Below are 16172 nucleotides of genomic sequence, written 5' to 3' on the forward strand. Positions count from 1 at the left end.
GCTTCAAGTTTTGTCAAATAAAACACAAAAATTAATTACCCACCAAGTGCGGTGTTGAGTGCTGGTGTGGCGTTGCTTCAGTTTCAGTTGGGCAGTGGCATCTTCGCAGCAAAGCGTCGCAGCACAAGCACATACATAAGTGCTGAAAAATATGCATGGCTTGCATTTCAATTATGCGTGCTATTTGCCTTTACACATACAGACACACGCATATGCATGCAAAGTAATGGTGCTTTGTACGTGTTAACCTTTTGTGGATTTAGTACTTTCCGCTTCAGCCTTATGCTAATGTACAGCGATTACGAAGAGACGCTGGCTTGACGGTGGGTGAGTAACGGCTTTGGTGGGGGTGTTCACACACTGTTAGAATTGCCGCTCTGTCGAGTTTTGAAACATTATTTACGTGATAGCAATATTTAAATGTTGTTGGTTTAAAGTTATTTTCAAGTCTATTTGTGTATTTGAAATAAATAATATTTTGTTGGATATAGAGTTTGGGCACACAAATTAGTAGTTTATTGATATTAAATAAAAATTTTGTAGTAATTAAAATATACCTATTGTTTTTGCAATTTGTTACTCATAAACAAAAAAAAAGCTATAATGGGGTTGCCATATTTTTATATTTGTACAAAAATATTTTCTCAAAAACTTATAAAAACTATTTAAAAACTATGAACAGAATATTAAAAAAATTAACTAATTAATTTTTGTGGCAACGCTACAGGAAAAAAAAATTTTTTTAATACTTATGCTCGGTTTTGGTTCTTATTTACTATTTTGAATTTTTTGAGAAAATAAAAATAAAAATAAATGGCAACTCTATTTTGAAAGTTTTGCTCTTTAAATACAAAAAAAAACTCTTTTTAATACTCATGCTCTTTTTGGTATTTTTTATTATTTTTCTTTGAGAAAAAAAATGAAAATATGTGGCAACCCTATTTTTGAATGTATATGTTATAGTACACTTCTTCTTTAATACTTATTATGCTCGTTTTTGGTTAGTTTTTTTTATTATTTTGAAAGAAGATTTTTGAGAAAATAAAAATATGTGGCAACCCTATTTTTAATGTTATGATTTTTTGATACTTATGCCCTTTTTCATTTTTTTTATTTTGAAAGAAAATTTCTGAGAAAAAAATAAAAATATGTGGTAACCCCATTTTGGAAAATTTATGTTATAGAAAAATTCTTGTTTGATACTTATGCTCGTTTTTATTAGTTTTAAAAAAATTTTTGAACAAAAAAAAATAAAAATATGTAAAAGTATTTTATTTGTAAAAGTTTATGTTATAGTACAATTTCTTTTTAATTCTTATGTTCGTTTTTATTATTTTTTTTCCTTGAAGAAAAATTTTTGAGAAAAAATAAAAATAGGTGGCAACACTATTTTTGAAAGTACATATGTATATGTTACAGTACATTTCTGATTTTAAATTTGATTATACGTTAATATTAAACTGTTTAATGAGATAAGCACGAAGTGGTATATTAGTATTCTAACTGCAAAGAAAATAATCCGTTGGCAACTCTTATAAACAATTAATACGAATTTTTGCATATATTTGCAAAGATATGCTTTGAATTTCATTTGAGCTATTTAATATTTATTTTTATAATTTTTTGTTTGATTTTCTAAAAATACCAATCATTTGGCAACTCTGTTAAAAATAATTAGTAAAATTAACTGGTAACTCTAGTACAAAGTATAAAAATTTATAAATAAAAATTTATAAACAAAGTTTATTCCATATCTTACGAAGAATTTCCTATATCCGTTAAAAAGTATTACATTTAAATTAAAAAAAAGAAAAAAAAAGTTTAAAATTTGAAATATTGAAGACTTGCCATATAATATAAAAAAATCATTATTTTAATTAAGTAATTATCTCCCATATTTAATGGGCCTCTACCGCTAACGCCACCACTGTTTCATCGCCCGCTTTATTTTCAACTCGTTGCCACATTCATTGTCGTGCCAATTTCCAATTACTTAACATTTTGTCCAATGACAACAGCAGCAAAAAAACAAAAAAAAAAAGCATGAGCAAATAGACAATTGTATGCCGTGACAAATAACCAAGAAGTCGCTCGTATTTATTTCAAAACTTCTTTCTTAACCATTTTTTGTCTTGCATTCTATTTTTATTTTTATTTTTCATTCTATTTTATTTTTATTTGCTTTTTGCTTATTTTTATAATCTTGTGGTTTGGTTCATTTGTTAATTTGCTTTGCCACCGTCTGCTTAATTGCAAGCTAACGGATTTTGTTGGGCAGATTTGAAACGACGACTTGTCGCCTGTCACCTTCGCGCTCACCTGTCGCCAGTCGCCAGTCGCCTGTCATTCTTTGACAATTCGCAATTTAGCCGCAAATGATGTGTGAAATGGTGTTAGCGATCTAGTAACTGAGCCGCTGCTGTTCTGCATATTAAACAAAATATTCGGCCAGAAATTATCAAATATATAATATACATACATATGTATGTATGTATGGTATATACAAGTATATACTGATATTTCCATATAAGCTCGCATTTATACGTATAATTCTTTGCTCAAATATTGGCCGATGCTAGAAACTTGTTTCGCATAAAATGTGGGTGAGTTTTGTTTGTAAAATTTGTAATAAAGTACTGGCATGCTTTGAGCATAAAAAGCAGTGGTTTTTGGGCTCATTAAGCAATTTTACGATTACTTAAGAAATAAATACATGGGATGGAATTAAATGTTATGTATTTGTGGCACGCCGGGATTGACGTTTTTAGACAACATGGAAACTGAAAAAAAATGTTGGGAATTTTTATTTATTTATTTATTGTTATTAAAGTCCATTTTATATTTTCTTTTTACAAATTTCAACTGTAATAATTTTAATCGTTTAAAAAGTATCAAAACTTGATAAAAATGAAGGTCATGAAGTCGCCAAACCGAACTCTGGCGGCTCCTTCTCTGCTCATATACCGACGGGGGAGCTATGGGTGGGAAGAAGCCTTTGAAGAAGAGGAGCAGTGAGCTTCTTTATGGATGGGTAAAGGTTGAGGAGGAGATTGGTGGAGGGGTTTTCTGTCGGGAGCTCTCTATCAACTCCAGTTTCAAACTTCCTGGCTAATGCAGTACCTTCCAGGCTGAGATTGCAGCTATCAAGGTAGCAGTAGATTTGCTGCTCCGGAGTGCAGCCTCCTTTAGAGGAGTGACCATTCACTTAGATAGCAGAGTAGTGATACTAGTCTTGAACTCGTTTAAAGTGCGTTCAGGGTTGTTTGAAGAGTGCCTAACCTCGCTATTAATAGTATCGAGTGTCTTTGTGATAAGACTGGTATGGGTGCCGGAATCGCTGGTAATTGCAAAGCAGATGAGCTAGCAAGAAAAGGCAACCTAGGACCACTATCGGTAGAATGTGAGCAGATCGGTGCTCCCGCATCATCTTGTGTTCTGTTACAAGATATGTGGGCTTCGCGGAAGCTTGGCCACCATCGGCACTTACACTATCGCAAAAGCCTTTTAGTCCAAGATTGGTCGCAGGAGATCTAGTGATCCCTCTGAGGTGTCCTCGGTAAGGCTAGCTTATCCCTAGTTGTGGTGCTATTCACAGGACACAGCCCTATAGGCATGCATGATGTAGGGTTGGACATCTTACCAGACGACATTTGCAAAAGCTGTATGGAATAAGATCAGGTGGAAACAACTCAACATTTTCTTCTTGACTGTCCCCCGTTTGGGAAGTCAAGACTTAAACACTTGGAAGCGCATAGCTTCAGACATTCCACCGAACTGGCGGGTGCTGAAATTAAGCGCATTTGCAAATTTGTATTAGCTACTAAGCCTTTTGTTAATCTATAAGTCTGAACACAGGAATTCTTCTTTTCTATGGTTTCACAAAGGAGTACATATGATCTTCGATCAGCCATCTAACCTTACCTAACCTTAGTTTTTAGGAGTTGTAAAAATAAGAAAGCTTCGTCTTAAAAATTATTGGTTTTTTAGACTAATATTCTCTTAAAAATATATTAGAATATTTCCCCCAAAACGACATTTCCGGTTTTTGGCTGCCTGTAAATCTAATATAGTTCATACTTATCTTTGTTTCAGTCCAAAAATCTTCTTAAGAGGAAGACTGAAATTCAAATAGATTTCATATTTTCAAAGCCGCATCGCTAGTATAAAGACTTTTGAAAAGGAAAAGGTTAAAAAAGATAGCAATAATGTGAATAACCCTCTAAAAATTGTCTAAATAAACATGAATTCACAAATTAACACAAAAATTAATAATTTGTATCAAACAATAAATAAAAAAAAATCATATTTCAATTTCAATTTAAACAAATATTTCTATTACTAATTCTTTTATGCATCAATGTTAGATAAACAACGCTTAATATAAAATTAAAATAAATAAATAAAAAATATTTATGTCTCTAGCATAAACATTTTTAAGGTCACTGTGATTCAAATGCATTATGCATAAATAAATAAAATTCTTGCAGACACCAAAGTATTTTTTATATTATTTTCTAGAGTTGAGGAATGCCAATGAGTTTAATTTGCTGCTTAAAGCATGTATTTTCAAAACAGTGCCCATAAATTGTAACGAGTATATGAAGAGACCTCAAAAACTTGAAGAAGTACTTAAACCTTTTCAGAGTGGAAGTCGCACGACGGCGAAGTGCCCAAAAGCGCCGGTAAGACATTTTCAAGTACTTAGACTGCCGACTGCCAAGTGTGTCTTTGGCTAATTTGACTGACGTTAAGTGTGTCTTGCAGTCAAACGCACATTCCCAAACGCCGAGACGACGACGTTCGCTGGCGCTGACCCGCAAAAGACATATTTGTTTGTTTGCTTGTGTGTATGGAGTGTGCGAACAGCGAATGCGTCGGTCGACAACTGGGTCAATGTCAGGCAGAAAATTATTTACAAAATTATTTATAATTTGTAGCAGAAATATATGCAAAAGCACAAGAGGCAAGCGAAAACAATAAAACATTTGAAAATCCAATAAAAGTGACGAAAATGTAAAACAAATAAATTACATACAAAATTTTTGTAGGTTGCTAGGTGTGTGTGTGTGTGGAGCTGTGTGCGTTGTATGGGAAGCGCAGCGTAAGCGATTAGCACGAAAATTTTTATTTAATGAATACATCACGTGTAGCCATTATACTCAACTATCATATAAGTGTACATGAATTTTCAAGTATATTCATATATGTGCATACATATGTACATGTAGGTGCTGCTTTGGCACTCGCGACACCGATTTTTATTATTTTCGTTATCTTCACGCGCATTGTTTGTGCGTTGACCTTTATCTATGGCAAAGTGACTGATAAATTTTACGCCAACAACAACACATGCGACCTTTATGCCGAGCGTGCATTATAAGCACAGCCCACAAATGTGAGACAAAGGTGTTTATATGCTCGGGTGTGTGCATTGCTTTTCTGCGCTACATTTGACCTTTTGCTTTATTTTCAGGGCGGCGTTTATGTCGCGCTTGAATGCGTTAATTTCGAAATTGCTGCTCACGTGTGAGAAAAAGCGCGTAAATCCGTGGCAAATAACAGAATTAAAGATTACAGTAGAGATAAAAGTAAATACGACACACACACATGCACATACATGCGTGTGCTTGTCTGCGCGGCAAAAGATTAATTTGTCCATTGTGTTTATGTAATCGTTTTGAACACCTACTGCGACCTTCGCCGGCGTGTTATTCAGGTGATTAAGTGCGTGTACGCGATTTTGAAATAAATATGCCAACTTTTTCGAAATGATAAATGATTTAACAAATTGTAACACAATATTTCATGTTTTTATGCAATTTTTTTTCTTATTTTTAATTTTTTTTCTTTATTTTTTATTTTTTATTTTTGAATTTTATTATTTTTAATTTATTTTAAATTTTGTTATTTTTATTTTATTTTTTTCTCATTTTTTTCTTATTTTTAATTTTTTTTCTTTATTTCTTTTTCAATTTGAATGCATTTGGTGAATGTGATTTTTCATTGTATTGTTAACATGCGTATTATCAAATGTTATTGTTGCTTTATTTGAAAGTGTTTGCTTGCAACATGAGCTTAAAAGGCCTAACAAATTACCTAAAAGTTAATATTTTAAACCGATATGGCTGTACTCAGACAGCAACTTTTTAATTCTCACGCTTTTCATTTTTTCGCTGTAATTATTATTTTAATTTATTTTATTATTTTCTTGTTTCTTTGCAGCTACCGCCACGGTTGATACGAGTGGCCTTTGTGGCATGCCTTCTTTTAGTGCTACTCTCACAGACAGCCGACAGCGCGCAAAGTAAGTAATATTTGGCAACCCTTTTGAAGGTTAGGTCATATTGACTTTTTTATAGCTAATAATAATAGTAATAATATATAGTATGTATATAAATAAATGACGTTAGGTCATATGGGATGTGGATGATTATAAGGCTTTGCACAGTGATCTAAGGTCTATTGTGCGAAATTCTGAAAGATTAAATAGGTATAGAGATCTAACCTTCCTTATTTAATATTATAGGAAAAATTAGTTGCTATCGAACGGCTTTGAGAAGTTCTTCCCCAACCTGGCGGAGTTTTTGGCATTGCTCAACATCAGTTTACACAGCCGTCTTAGTTTTTTCGGGGATACCAAATTCAGAAATAGCGGCATAAAGACACCTCCTTTTCGTCTTTAGCTTTCAAAAGCAGCTTTCAAATCGACGAAGAGGTGATATGTGTCGATTCTCTTTTCACGGATCTTTTCCAAGATTTGACGCATGGTGAATATCTAGTCAGTTGTTGATTTGGCAGGTCTAAAGTCACACTGATAAGGTCCAATCAGTTGGCTGACGGGGAGGTTTAATCTTTCACACAGTACGCTACGCTTTTGAGGTCTCGCTTTTTGTGGATTGAGCAGAGCACACTTAAATTCCAATCGTTGGGCATGCTTTCGTCCGACCATATTTCACAAAGAAGCTGATGCATCATTCTTATCAGTTCTTCGCCGCCGTATTTGAAAAGCTCGGTCGGTTTATCAGACTAGTATTCAAACTTCTGCATGGCGTTCGCTCCATCGTCAACGATTGTGGATTCGGGTTCACCATCTCCTGGGGTTATGCTTTCACTGCCATTCAGCAGGCTGGAGAAGTGTTCCCTTCATAATTTTAGTATGCTCTGGGCATCGGTTATTAGATCACCTCTGGTGGTTCTACATGTGTATGGTCCGGTCTTGAAAGCTTTTGTTAGTCGCCGCATCTTTTCGTAGAATTTTCGATCTCTTTATACTCACGCATTTCGGCCTCTCTTCTTTTATCTGCAACCCTCTTCAACTCTCGGTTTATATTCCATCCCGCACATGTTGAGGTCGATTGTAACGTTGTGAGGTAGGCAGTCTGTTTTCTCTCCGCTGCGACACGGCACTGCTCATCAGATATTTTCTTTGTGCCTTTTCCGAAAGCCAACCAACGGCTTGCAGCTGTATGTAAGAAGCTTGCCGAGTTGCTGATGAGTGCTCTCAGAGAGCAGGAGTGCAAGTCTAATAGAAAATCGCTCGGCTGTCTGTTGCAATTGCAACTTCTCTACGTCGAACCTTACATGTGTTTGAAAGACGTTCATTTTTTACTGCAGAGAGGTGGGTGCGTATCTTGACTACAACAATATAGTGGTCGGAGTCGATGTTAGGACCTCGGAGCGCACGTCTGAAATACTGGAGACGTGTCTTTCGTCTATCACAACATGATCAGGTTCGTGGATTTTCGATCCGAAGACATCAAGGTAACTTTATGATTTTTCCTATGCTGGAATCTAGTACTACAGATAACCATATTTCGGACCCCGGCGAAGTCGATTAGCCATTGGGGGTTATTTTATCATGGAGGCCAAATTTACCGACCGTTGTATTGAAGACGAAGATGCCTTCATTGTCCAACGTTAAAGTCGTCAAGCAGGATTTTGACATCGTGGTGCGTCTCATAGATGCGCTCCAAGCGCTCATAGAAGACATCTTTGAACTTCGCTTTGATGTGGACTATAGCTAGACGTTCATCTACCAGGGTGCATTCCAGGACTCGGCGACGGAGTCTCTCTCCCACAACGATTACCACACCGAATTCGCGCTCCTTTATATGCCCACCGCAGTAAATGCCACAAGAACCTTTTCGTCTCAGTCCTTGTCCCGTCCATCTCATTTCTTGGACGGCGGTGACTCAAATGAGGACATCAACCAGTTGTGCAGCGGCACCTTCCCAATTAAGGGACTAGGTGCATGCCCTTAAATCGTTATCCTTAACGCGTTTGCCATAGTCGTCATAAAAGGAGCCATTTCTCTTCCGAGGCTGTTGGTATTTTTTCAGTGTGGGCCTTTTTTACGTGACGATTCCCAAATCCAGCGCACAACCCGTATGAGGGACGGTTCGCCTTATAATGGATGTTCTTTGGCTACCCAAAAGACTGGGTCTAAGTCTAAGTGAATGGCAATCAGAGAACTTCCTCACTTAAGTGAACTTCTTCACATGACTCCATTCTCCTCGGAGCTCAAACTTAGTGAATAGAAAAGTGGTGAGATGAAGTTGGCTAAACTTAGATATTGGTACAAAGATTTTTGTTATATCAATGCGTCATGCCTCGACATGTCGAGAAATAAAAAGCATTGCTCAAAATTAACGACAACGTCATAAGGCAAAACTTAAACCACGCAAACCATATTTTCCCTTGAAAGTTCAAAGACATCATCTTCAGCTATAATTAAGAACCAATAGAGAGTGGAATCGTTCAGTTAATACAAATAGTTAGAAAAATAGTAAAAACGTTTAAATTGCAAACGCTTCGTGCAGCAAGCGACCGAGATTCACTGACAACTGCTGTTTCGGAAACCGAAGGCAATTAAATATTTGACTCCACAATGCGATTTATGCGATGGATCGCGTAGACATATATACACACATAGGCAGAAGTTGATGCTGCTGCAGCTGCATTCTGTTTTGCTGCAGCTTTAATCAAAGCATTTGCAGATGTTGCTCATTCTTGTTGTTGTTTTTTTCTTATTTATGTAAAATATACAAACTAACGAAATCGTGCCTGAGATTTAATATTCATTAAATGCGGTGAGTAACCAAAAGCCATTTAGTCGCTGCTGAAGTTAGAAGTTTAATTCAGTGGCTCTTTAACGGTCGCATGAATATACATATATGTGTGTGTATGTTAGCAGCTGCAAAATATTTCTCATGCTATTTCTGCCATATCATCTCGGCGCATTCGCAATCGGTTTGCAGCAAGAAAACGTGACGCTCATAATTTGTATTTGTTTTAATTTAAATATAAAATTTATGATTGGCGATAATAGCGCTAAATGCAGGATTTAGAGAACTGCGAACGCAATTTATGATCTTAAATACATACATATATACATACATATATAACTGTTATTTGCTTGGAAAGATTTTGCTACCAGATTTTGTCACTATGCCAACTGATCTGCGCTGATCCGATTAACCACATGCATATCTGCGATTGTATATATGTATATATACATATGTATATATGTATGCGTTAACAATTGATTGCCTTTCAATCGCGTAAATTACAATTTCGTCAGCGCACACACTCTAATGTGGTGCTCAGTGTCAGTAAATGACAATCTCAAGTTGATTAATGAGTTGGAGGCGTTCCACGCTTGCGCGCTTGCTCCCGCCGCACACGCAAATTTTTCAAACGATTTGCGAGTTCATTCATTGGTAATTCTACAAAAAAATAAGAAATTACTTTGATCTTTAATTTGATTGAGCGATTTGTGACAAACGGTAGTAAATTTGAATTTGGATTCGGCTTTGGCTTCTGTTAATGAGCTCTGAAAGTAAGTAGACAAGAGGTAAGCTGGAGTAGCTGCCTAAGACGTTGAGATTGGAAACTGCATTTGCTGTAGCTTCACACACCTTATTGCTGCGTTTAGAATGAGGAAGGATGAGAGTAAGAGAGGCTACAAATTCCTGGCTGTAGCCAAGAGGAACTATGACTTGAAATGACTAACCTAAAATGATTTTATCAGGTAACACAGTACAAAGTAGGGAATAGAATGAGAAAATAGTCGATAGAGTACTATTATTACTGTGACCTTATGATGGAGACGAAAAAGATCTAGATTCTCCGGTGCCAAGAAGGTGCCAAACCTGTAGATTGCTTTACTCACCCTTCGCCTGAGGAACTCCTTAATACACTTCGGTTAGGTGAGGTAATGTCAAAAGGTTACTGTCTCTATTATCCTTGAAATATAACTTCTCGAAATTGGATCATAAGAAATTCCAAAATGCGGAGTCAGTGGACTCAGCTTTTAGAGCGCTACGTCCAATTTATGGTCTCCTGTCAATATGTTTCCGTGTCAGTGGGACAAAGTGCCCCAAATCAGTCTCTCACACGTCATTCTCAAGCCTTGTGGTGTCTGTGACGTCGTTGTGGTGAACTTTGCGGAAAGATCTTGACCTACATCCATACAAGATCAAATTAACACAAGAACTGAAGACGCTTGACCACCAGCATCGTCGTACGTTCGTTAATTGGGCTGACCAACAACTTGAAAATGATCAGGATTTTCATCGAAAAATCATCTTTAGCGACGAGGCTCATTTCTGGCTGAATGGCTTCGTCAATAAGCAAAATATGCGTTATTGGTCAGGCAGCAATCCACACGTACTCCATGAGTCACCATTGCATCCCGAAAAAATTACGGTTTGGTGCGGTTTATGGGCCGGCGGCGTCATTGGGCCGTACTTCTTCCGTGATGATCAAGACCGGCACGTTACTGTGAATGGGAATCGCTACCGCTCAATGATAACCGAATATTTTTGGTCCGAATTGGATGATAAAGACTTGAACGTATGTGGTTCCAATAAGACGGTGCCACAAGCTATACTGCGAATACCACTTCTGATAGCGTTCCCGTGGAGGCCATGCAAAATAAGTCGAGTTTCATACATAATGGGATAATTAATTTCATTGACATCCCCAATCGTTTCTGTTTTATTAAAAAAAAAAAAAAAACTTTTGTAGCGCTGTTATTGAAAACCCCGTTATAATTAAAATATGCCAAGGTCATGGCTGAAACTTCGAGTTCAAAAATACAAAAAATTTCAGAACAAGAGAAGGGAAACTCTTACATTTAGTCGATCAAAGAGCTAAAACATTCCCTTTGTTATAATTTAGTTTGTACCCAACTAGAGAAACTCAACCGATTTCTAATAATTCTGTTATTCTAATTCTTCAGCTAAGACACGCCGACGTCTACGTCGCCCATCATCCACATCCGTTTCTTCTGCCGCGTCTGATTCACGCAGCAGTGTTGTGGTTACAAAACGTGCTACACAATCGCCCGTCGATGAGATCGAAAAACGTGCTGATCAACAATCCTCCTCATCCGTGTCATCGTCCACCACGACCACTTTGTCACGCGCACGTGGTCGTTCGAAATCGAAAACACGCGGTTCGCTTGCCGCTGCCGCCGCTGGTACCGCCTTGGTGGCGAGCGGTTCCACCTTGAAGGGTAAAAAGACCAAAGCCGATGATGGTGGCATGAAGATCGTTTGCTACTATACGAATTGGTCGCAGTATCGCGTGAAGATCGGCAAGTTCGTGCCCGAAGATATACCAGCAGATTTGTGTACACACATCATTTTCGCCTTTGGTTGGTTGAAGAAGGGTAAATTGAGCTCGTACGAGTCGAATGATGAGACGAAGGATACCGTGCCCGGTCTCTATGATCGTATGATGACACTAAAGAAAGTTAATCCAAAATTGAAGGTAAGTTGTGAGATTTAATCAAATTCGATTGCAGGCAGGTTATTAAACACTTAAAAAATTTTAGATCTTGCTTGCGCTGGGTGGTTGGTCCTTCGGCACACAAAAGTTCAAGGAGATGTCCGCTACACGTTACACACGTCAGACCTTCATCTACTCAGCTATACCCTTCTTGCGTAAACGTGGTTTCGATGGTTTGGATATGGATTGGGAGTACCCGAAGGGTTCAGATGATAAGAAAAACTTTGTGTTGTTGTTGAAGGAATTGCGTGAAGCCTTCGAAGCCGAGGCGCAAGAATTGAAGAAACAACGTTTATTGCTCTCTGCAGCCGTACCAGTCGGTCCCGATAATGTGCGCGGAGGTTACGATGTGCCAGCGGTAGCCAGCTACTTGGACTTTATAAATTTGATGGCTTACGATTTCCACGGCAAATGGGAGCGTGAAACAGGACACAATGCGCCGTTATATGCGCCATCAACTGACTCCGAATGGCGTAAACAATTGTCGGTGGACAATGCGGCTACCATGTGGGTCAAAATGGGTGCGCCGAAGGAGAAGCTTGTGATCGGTGAGTCGAATTAAGTCTTTTGCCACCAAACTCAATTATAAAGGAACCTTTTCTTCTATAATAGGTATGCCAACATATGGACGCTCGTTTACCTTGGCAAATACTGAAAAACATGGACCGAATGCGCCGGCAACCGGTGGTGGTCGCGAGGGTGTATACACCAAGGAGAGTGGTTTTCTGGCCTACTATGAAATATGTGAGATGCTTTTGAATGGCGCCGTCTACGTTTGGGATGAAGAGATGAAAGTGCCCTATATGGTTGATGGTGATCAGGTATGCACTACTGCTGTTAAAAAAACGTGGGTTTAAGCGAATATAAAATTTTATTTTAATAGTGGGTCGGTTTTGATGACGAGCGCGCTATCCGCAACAAAATGCATTGGATCAAATCGAACGGTTTCGGTGGCGCTATGGTTTGGACCATTGATATGGATGACTTCAAGGGCGAGGTATGTGGAGGAAATGTGAAATACCCATTGATCGGCGCCATGCGTGAAGAATTGCTGGGCATTTCTCGCGGCAAAGAGGCGAAGGATGTTAACTGGACTGCGGTAGCGGCAACATTCGAGGACTTGGAAGAAGAAGTAAGTATATTCTGCAATAAATTAATGGAACAGCATACAAATTATGCTCCTATTATTAGGAGGAGAAACCCGCGCCGATTAAGATTGATGTAGAGGAATTGCTCAGCAAAGTGCGCAAACCGTCGAAGAAACATCGCATCAAGTCGGGTCTGGTTGCCAAAGAACAAAACAGTGAGTTTAAACAAAATTGTATATTTTAAACTTATTAGCCTAACTAACGCTCTTTCGACATAGCACGTCCCGCTCAAGTCTTCTGCTACCTGACAAGTTGGTCTGCCAAACGACCTGGTGCTGGCAAGTTCCTGCCTTCAAATGTAGATCCCAAACTCTGCACGCATGTTGTTTACGCCTTTGCCACACTCAAAGACCACAAGCTCAGCGAAGCTACCGACGATGATCCCGAAAACTACGAACAGGTTATCGCTTTACGTGAGGAGAACCCAGACATACAAATACTATTGGCCATCGGTGGTTGGGCCTTCGGTTCGAAACCATTTAAAGAGCTCACCTCCAATGTTTTCCGTATGAACCAATTTGTTTATGAGGCTATCGATTTCCTACGTGACTACAAATTCAATGGGCTCGATGTAGACTGGGAGTATCCACGTGGTGCTGAAGATCGTGCCGCCTACGTGAATCTGTTGCGTGAGTTACGTGTCGCATTCGAAGGTGAGGCTAAATCTTCGGGACAACCGCGTTTACTTCTGACTGCCGCAGTGCCAGCCTCATTCGAAGCTATTGCCGCCGGTTATGACGTGCCAGAGATTTCTAAATATCTCGATTTCATCAATGTAATGACTTATGACTTCCACGGTCAATGGGAACGCACAGTCGGACACAATTCGCCACTCTTTCCCTTGGAAGCGACAACGGGTTATCAAAAGAAATTGACGGTGGACTACAGCGCACGCGAATGGGTGAAACAAGGTGCGCCCAAAGAGAAGCTACTCATCGGCATGCCCACATATGGACGCTCTTTTGAGCTGGTCAACGAGACACAATTCGACATTGGTGCGCCCGCGTCCGGTGGCGGCAAAGCAGGCAAATTTACGAACGAGGCCGGCTTCCTGAGCTACTACGAGGTGTGTTCGTTCTTGGCAGCGGACAATACAACGCTAGTGTGGGACTCCGAACAGCAAGTGCCATTCGCATATCGTGGCAACCAATGGGTTGGCTTCGACGATGAGCGCTCACTAAAAACCAAGGTTGGTGTGGGGTGTTGTATATATTTGTGTGTTTTTTTTTGTATTTATGCCGAAAAACTTTATGTCATTGCAGATGGAATGGTTGAAGGAGCAAGGTTTCGGCGGCATAATGGTTTGGTCCATCGACATGGATGATTTCTCGGGACGTTGCGGTGCCGGCAAGTATCCGCTTTTGACCGCGCTCAGCGACGAATTGAAAGAATACAAAGTCGAATTGGAGTACGAGGGTCCATATGAGTCGCATGGACCACGCGGCGCCTACACGACAAAAGATCGTAAGTACAAACAGCTGTTCCCTATGCATAAGAGTATTTGAAATATAATGTGCCTTGTTACAGCACATGATGTGACCTGCGAAGAAGAGGATGGCCACATAAGCTATCACAAAGATTGGAACGACTGCACTCACTACTACATGTGCGAAGGTGAACGCAAGCATCATATGCCATGTCCTGCCAACTTAGTTTTCAACCCACAAGAGAATGTATGCGATTGGCCCGAGAATGTGGAGGGCTGCCACCAGCCGACCGAAGCGCCTGCCTAAACCACTAAAACGCTTTGCCGTCCGCAAACATACATACATACTCGTTTATTGTGTACTAACTTAGAACAAAACGTATAAATTTCGAATATAATGTGAGAAAAAGTGCAGCGAAATCGAAGCACTCAAACTTATGAACTTATGAAACACTTGTTAATACTTTTTGTTCTTTTGCTCACACACCTATACATACTTATTTTTGCTATTTAGTATGTAGTTGTTAATTATACATTTTTGCGTATGCTTCAAGTGTAACTGCCAATCTATGAACTAAAAGCCAATTTTCATAACCTCACTTTTGAATTAATACAAAAATTTCCGAACGAAAGAAGGAATAAGGAATACTCAAAAATTGCTCCAAACAAATGCACATCGAGGCAAATTGCAAACAAATTGAAATTGTTAACGAATTTGCATAGTTTCTCTTCATTATTTTTTATTACTTTATGTTATAATTAAAATGAAATTGCTCCTTTCGAACGTGTTAAATGTTTAAGTACCCCTGCTTTTTAGTGTGTAGTGCATATAAAATAATTATTTTTTAAATACCATAACTGCCAATACAAGCTGCCGTTTAAATAACTCTAACGCTCTCTCTATTTCCAATTACTCTCTCCTCTTTCTATCCTTAAAACATACATTATTTCTCTTCTTTCTTTATATTTACTCTTTTTTGCTTGTTGTTGTTGTTTCTTCAGCTTATAAATTTATAGAACACATCCTGTTTGTATATACAAAACTGTGATAAACATTAAGACGATATACTAAATTCCAGCTTTATTTTGCTGTGCTAATTCGTTAATATGTACTCGTATCTACTCTTCACTTCTTCTTTCCCCCTATTCTATTCTATTATAATCTATTCTTCGCATTATGTTTTATCTTGCTGTCTTGCTTACACGTTCGAGGAATTATTATGTTTTTCGAAATTGGTGAAATTTTCGAAATTTGTAATGTAATTTATAAAAATGTAATAATAACTTTGTATTATAGTGTTATGTTTAGTAAATATGATAAATAAAACAAAAATGGAAATAAATATATAAATAACGGTTTGTTTTTATCTCATATACAGTTATGCGGTATTATAAAGGGTGATCCATTTCGAAGATCCCTACTTTTTTATCCCTGGACGGGCATCCTTATTTTGCTGAATCGACTAACAAAGCGCGTCCAGGGTTAAAGAAAAAACACAGAAACTTCAAATTTAGTGGGAAATGTTTATTATAATTTGAAAGAACATTTTTTGAAAATTGTCTCCTTCAAATGTTCGCCGTAGCTACGCCTCATATGGTCCATCCGTTGAGTCCAATTTTCGATGACTCATTTCAGCATTACGACTGGTAACTGGCAAATGACACTCGTGATGTTTTGCTCCAAGGCCCGAATCGAAGCGGGATTGTCCGCATTGACTTTAGACTTTATATATCCCTACAAGAAAAAGTCTAACGGTGGGATATCATACGATCTCGGTAGCCAATCGACCGGCCCAAAACTTGAT

The 16172-nt window shown here is 38.3% G+C and overlaps 1 protein-coding gene across 2 annotated transcripts in view; it reads left to right on the plus strand.

Annotated features, from left to right (window-relative positions):
- Nucleotides 1-15721, plus strand: part of LOC105231383 (probable chitinase 10) — a 51502-nt gene extending 35781 nt beyond the window's left edge. For both annotated transcript variants that reach the window (XM_049456990.1, XM_049456991.1), the window contains exons 3-11: nucleotides 6223-6304; nucleotides 11243-11775; nucleotides 11840-12341; nucleotides 12406-12614; nucleotides 12677-12925; nucleotides 12985-13096; nucleotides 13160-14130; nucleotides 14204-14405; nucleotides 14469-15721. In XM_049456990.1, coding sequence (XP_049312947.1) covers nucleotides 6223-6304; nucleotides 11243-11775; nucleotides 11840-12341; nucleotides 12406-12614; nucleotides 12677-12925; nucleotides 12985-13096; nucleotides 13160-14130; nucleotides 14204-14405; nucleotides 14469-14674 — 3066 coding nt within the window. In that variant the 3' untranslated portion in view covers nucleotides 14675-15721. The remainder of the gene's footprint in view (nucleotides 1-6222; nucleotides 6305-11242; nucleotides 11776-11839; nucleotides 12342-12405; nucleotides 12615-12676; nucleotides 12926-12984; nucleotides 13097-13159; nucleotides 14131-14203; nucleotides 14406-14468) is intronic.
- Nucleotides 15722-16172: the final 451 nt, after the last annotated feature.

The sequence above is a fragment of the Bactrocera dorsalis genome, chromosome 5 (assembly GCF_023373825.1).
Source record: "Bactrocera dorsalis isolate Fly_Bdor chromosome 5, ASM2337382v1, whole genome shotgun sequence".
In the NCBI taxonomy this organism is placed as follows: domain Eukaryota; kingdom Metazoa; phylum Arthropoda; class Insecta; order Diptera; family Tephritidae; genus Bactrocera; species Bactrocera dorsalis.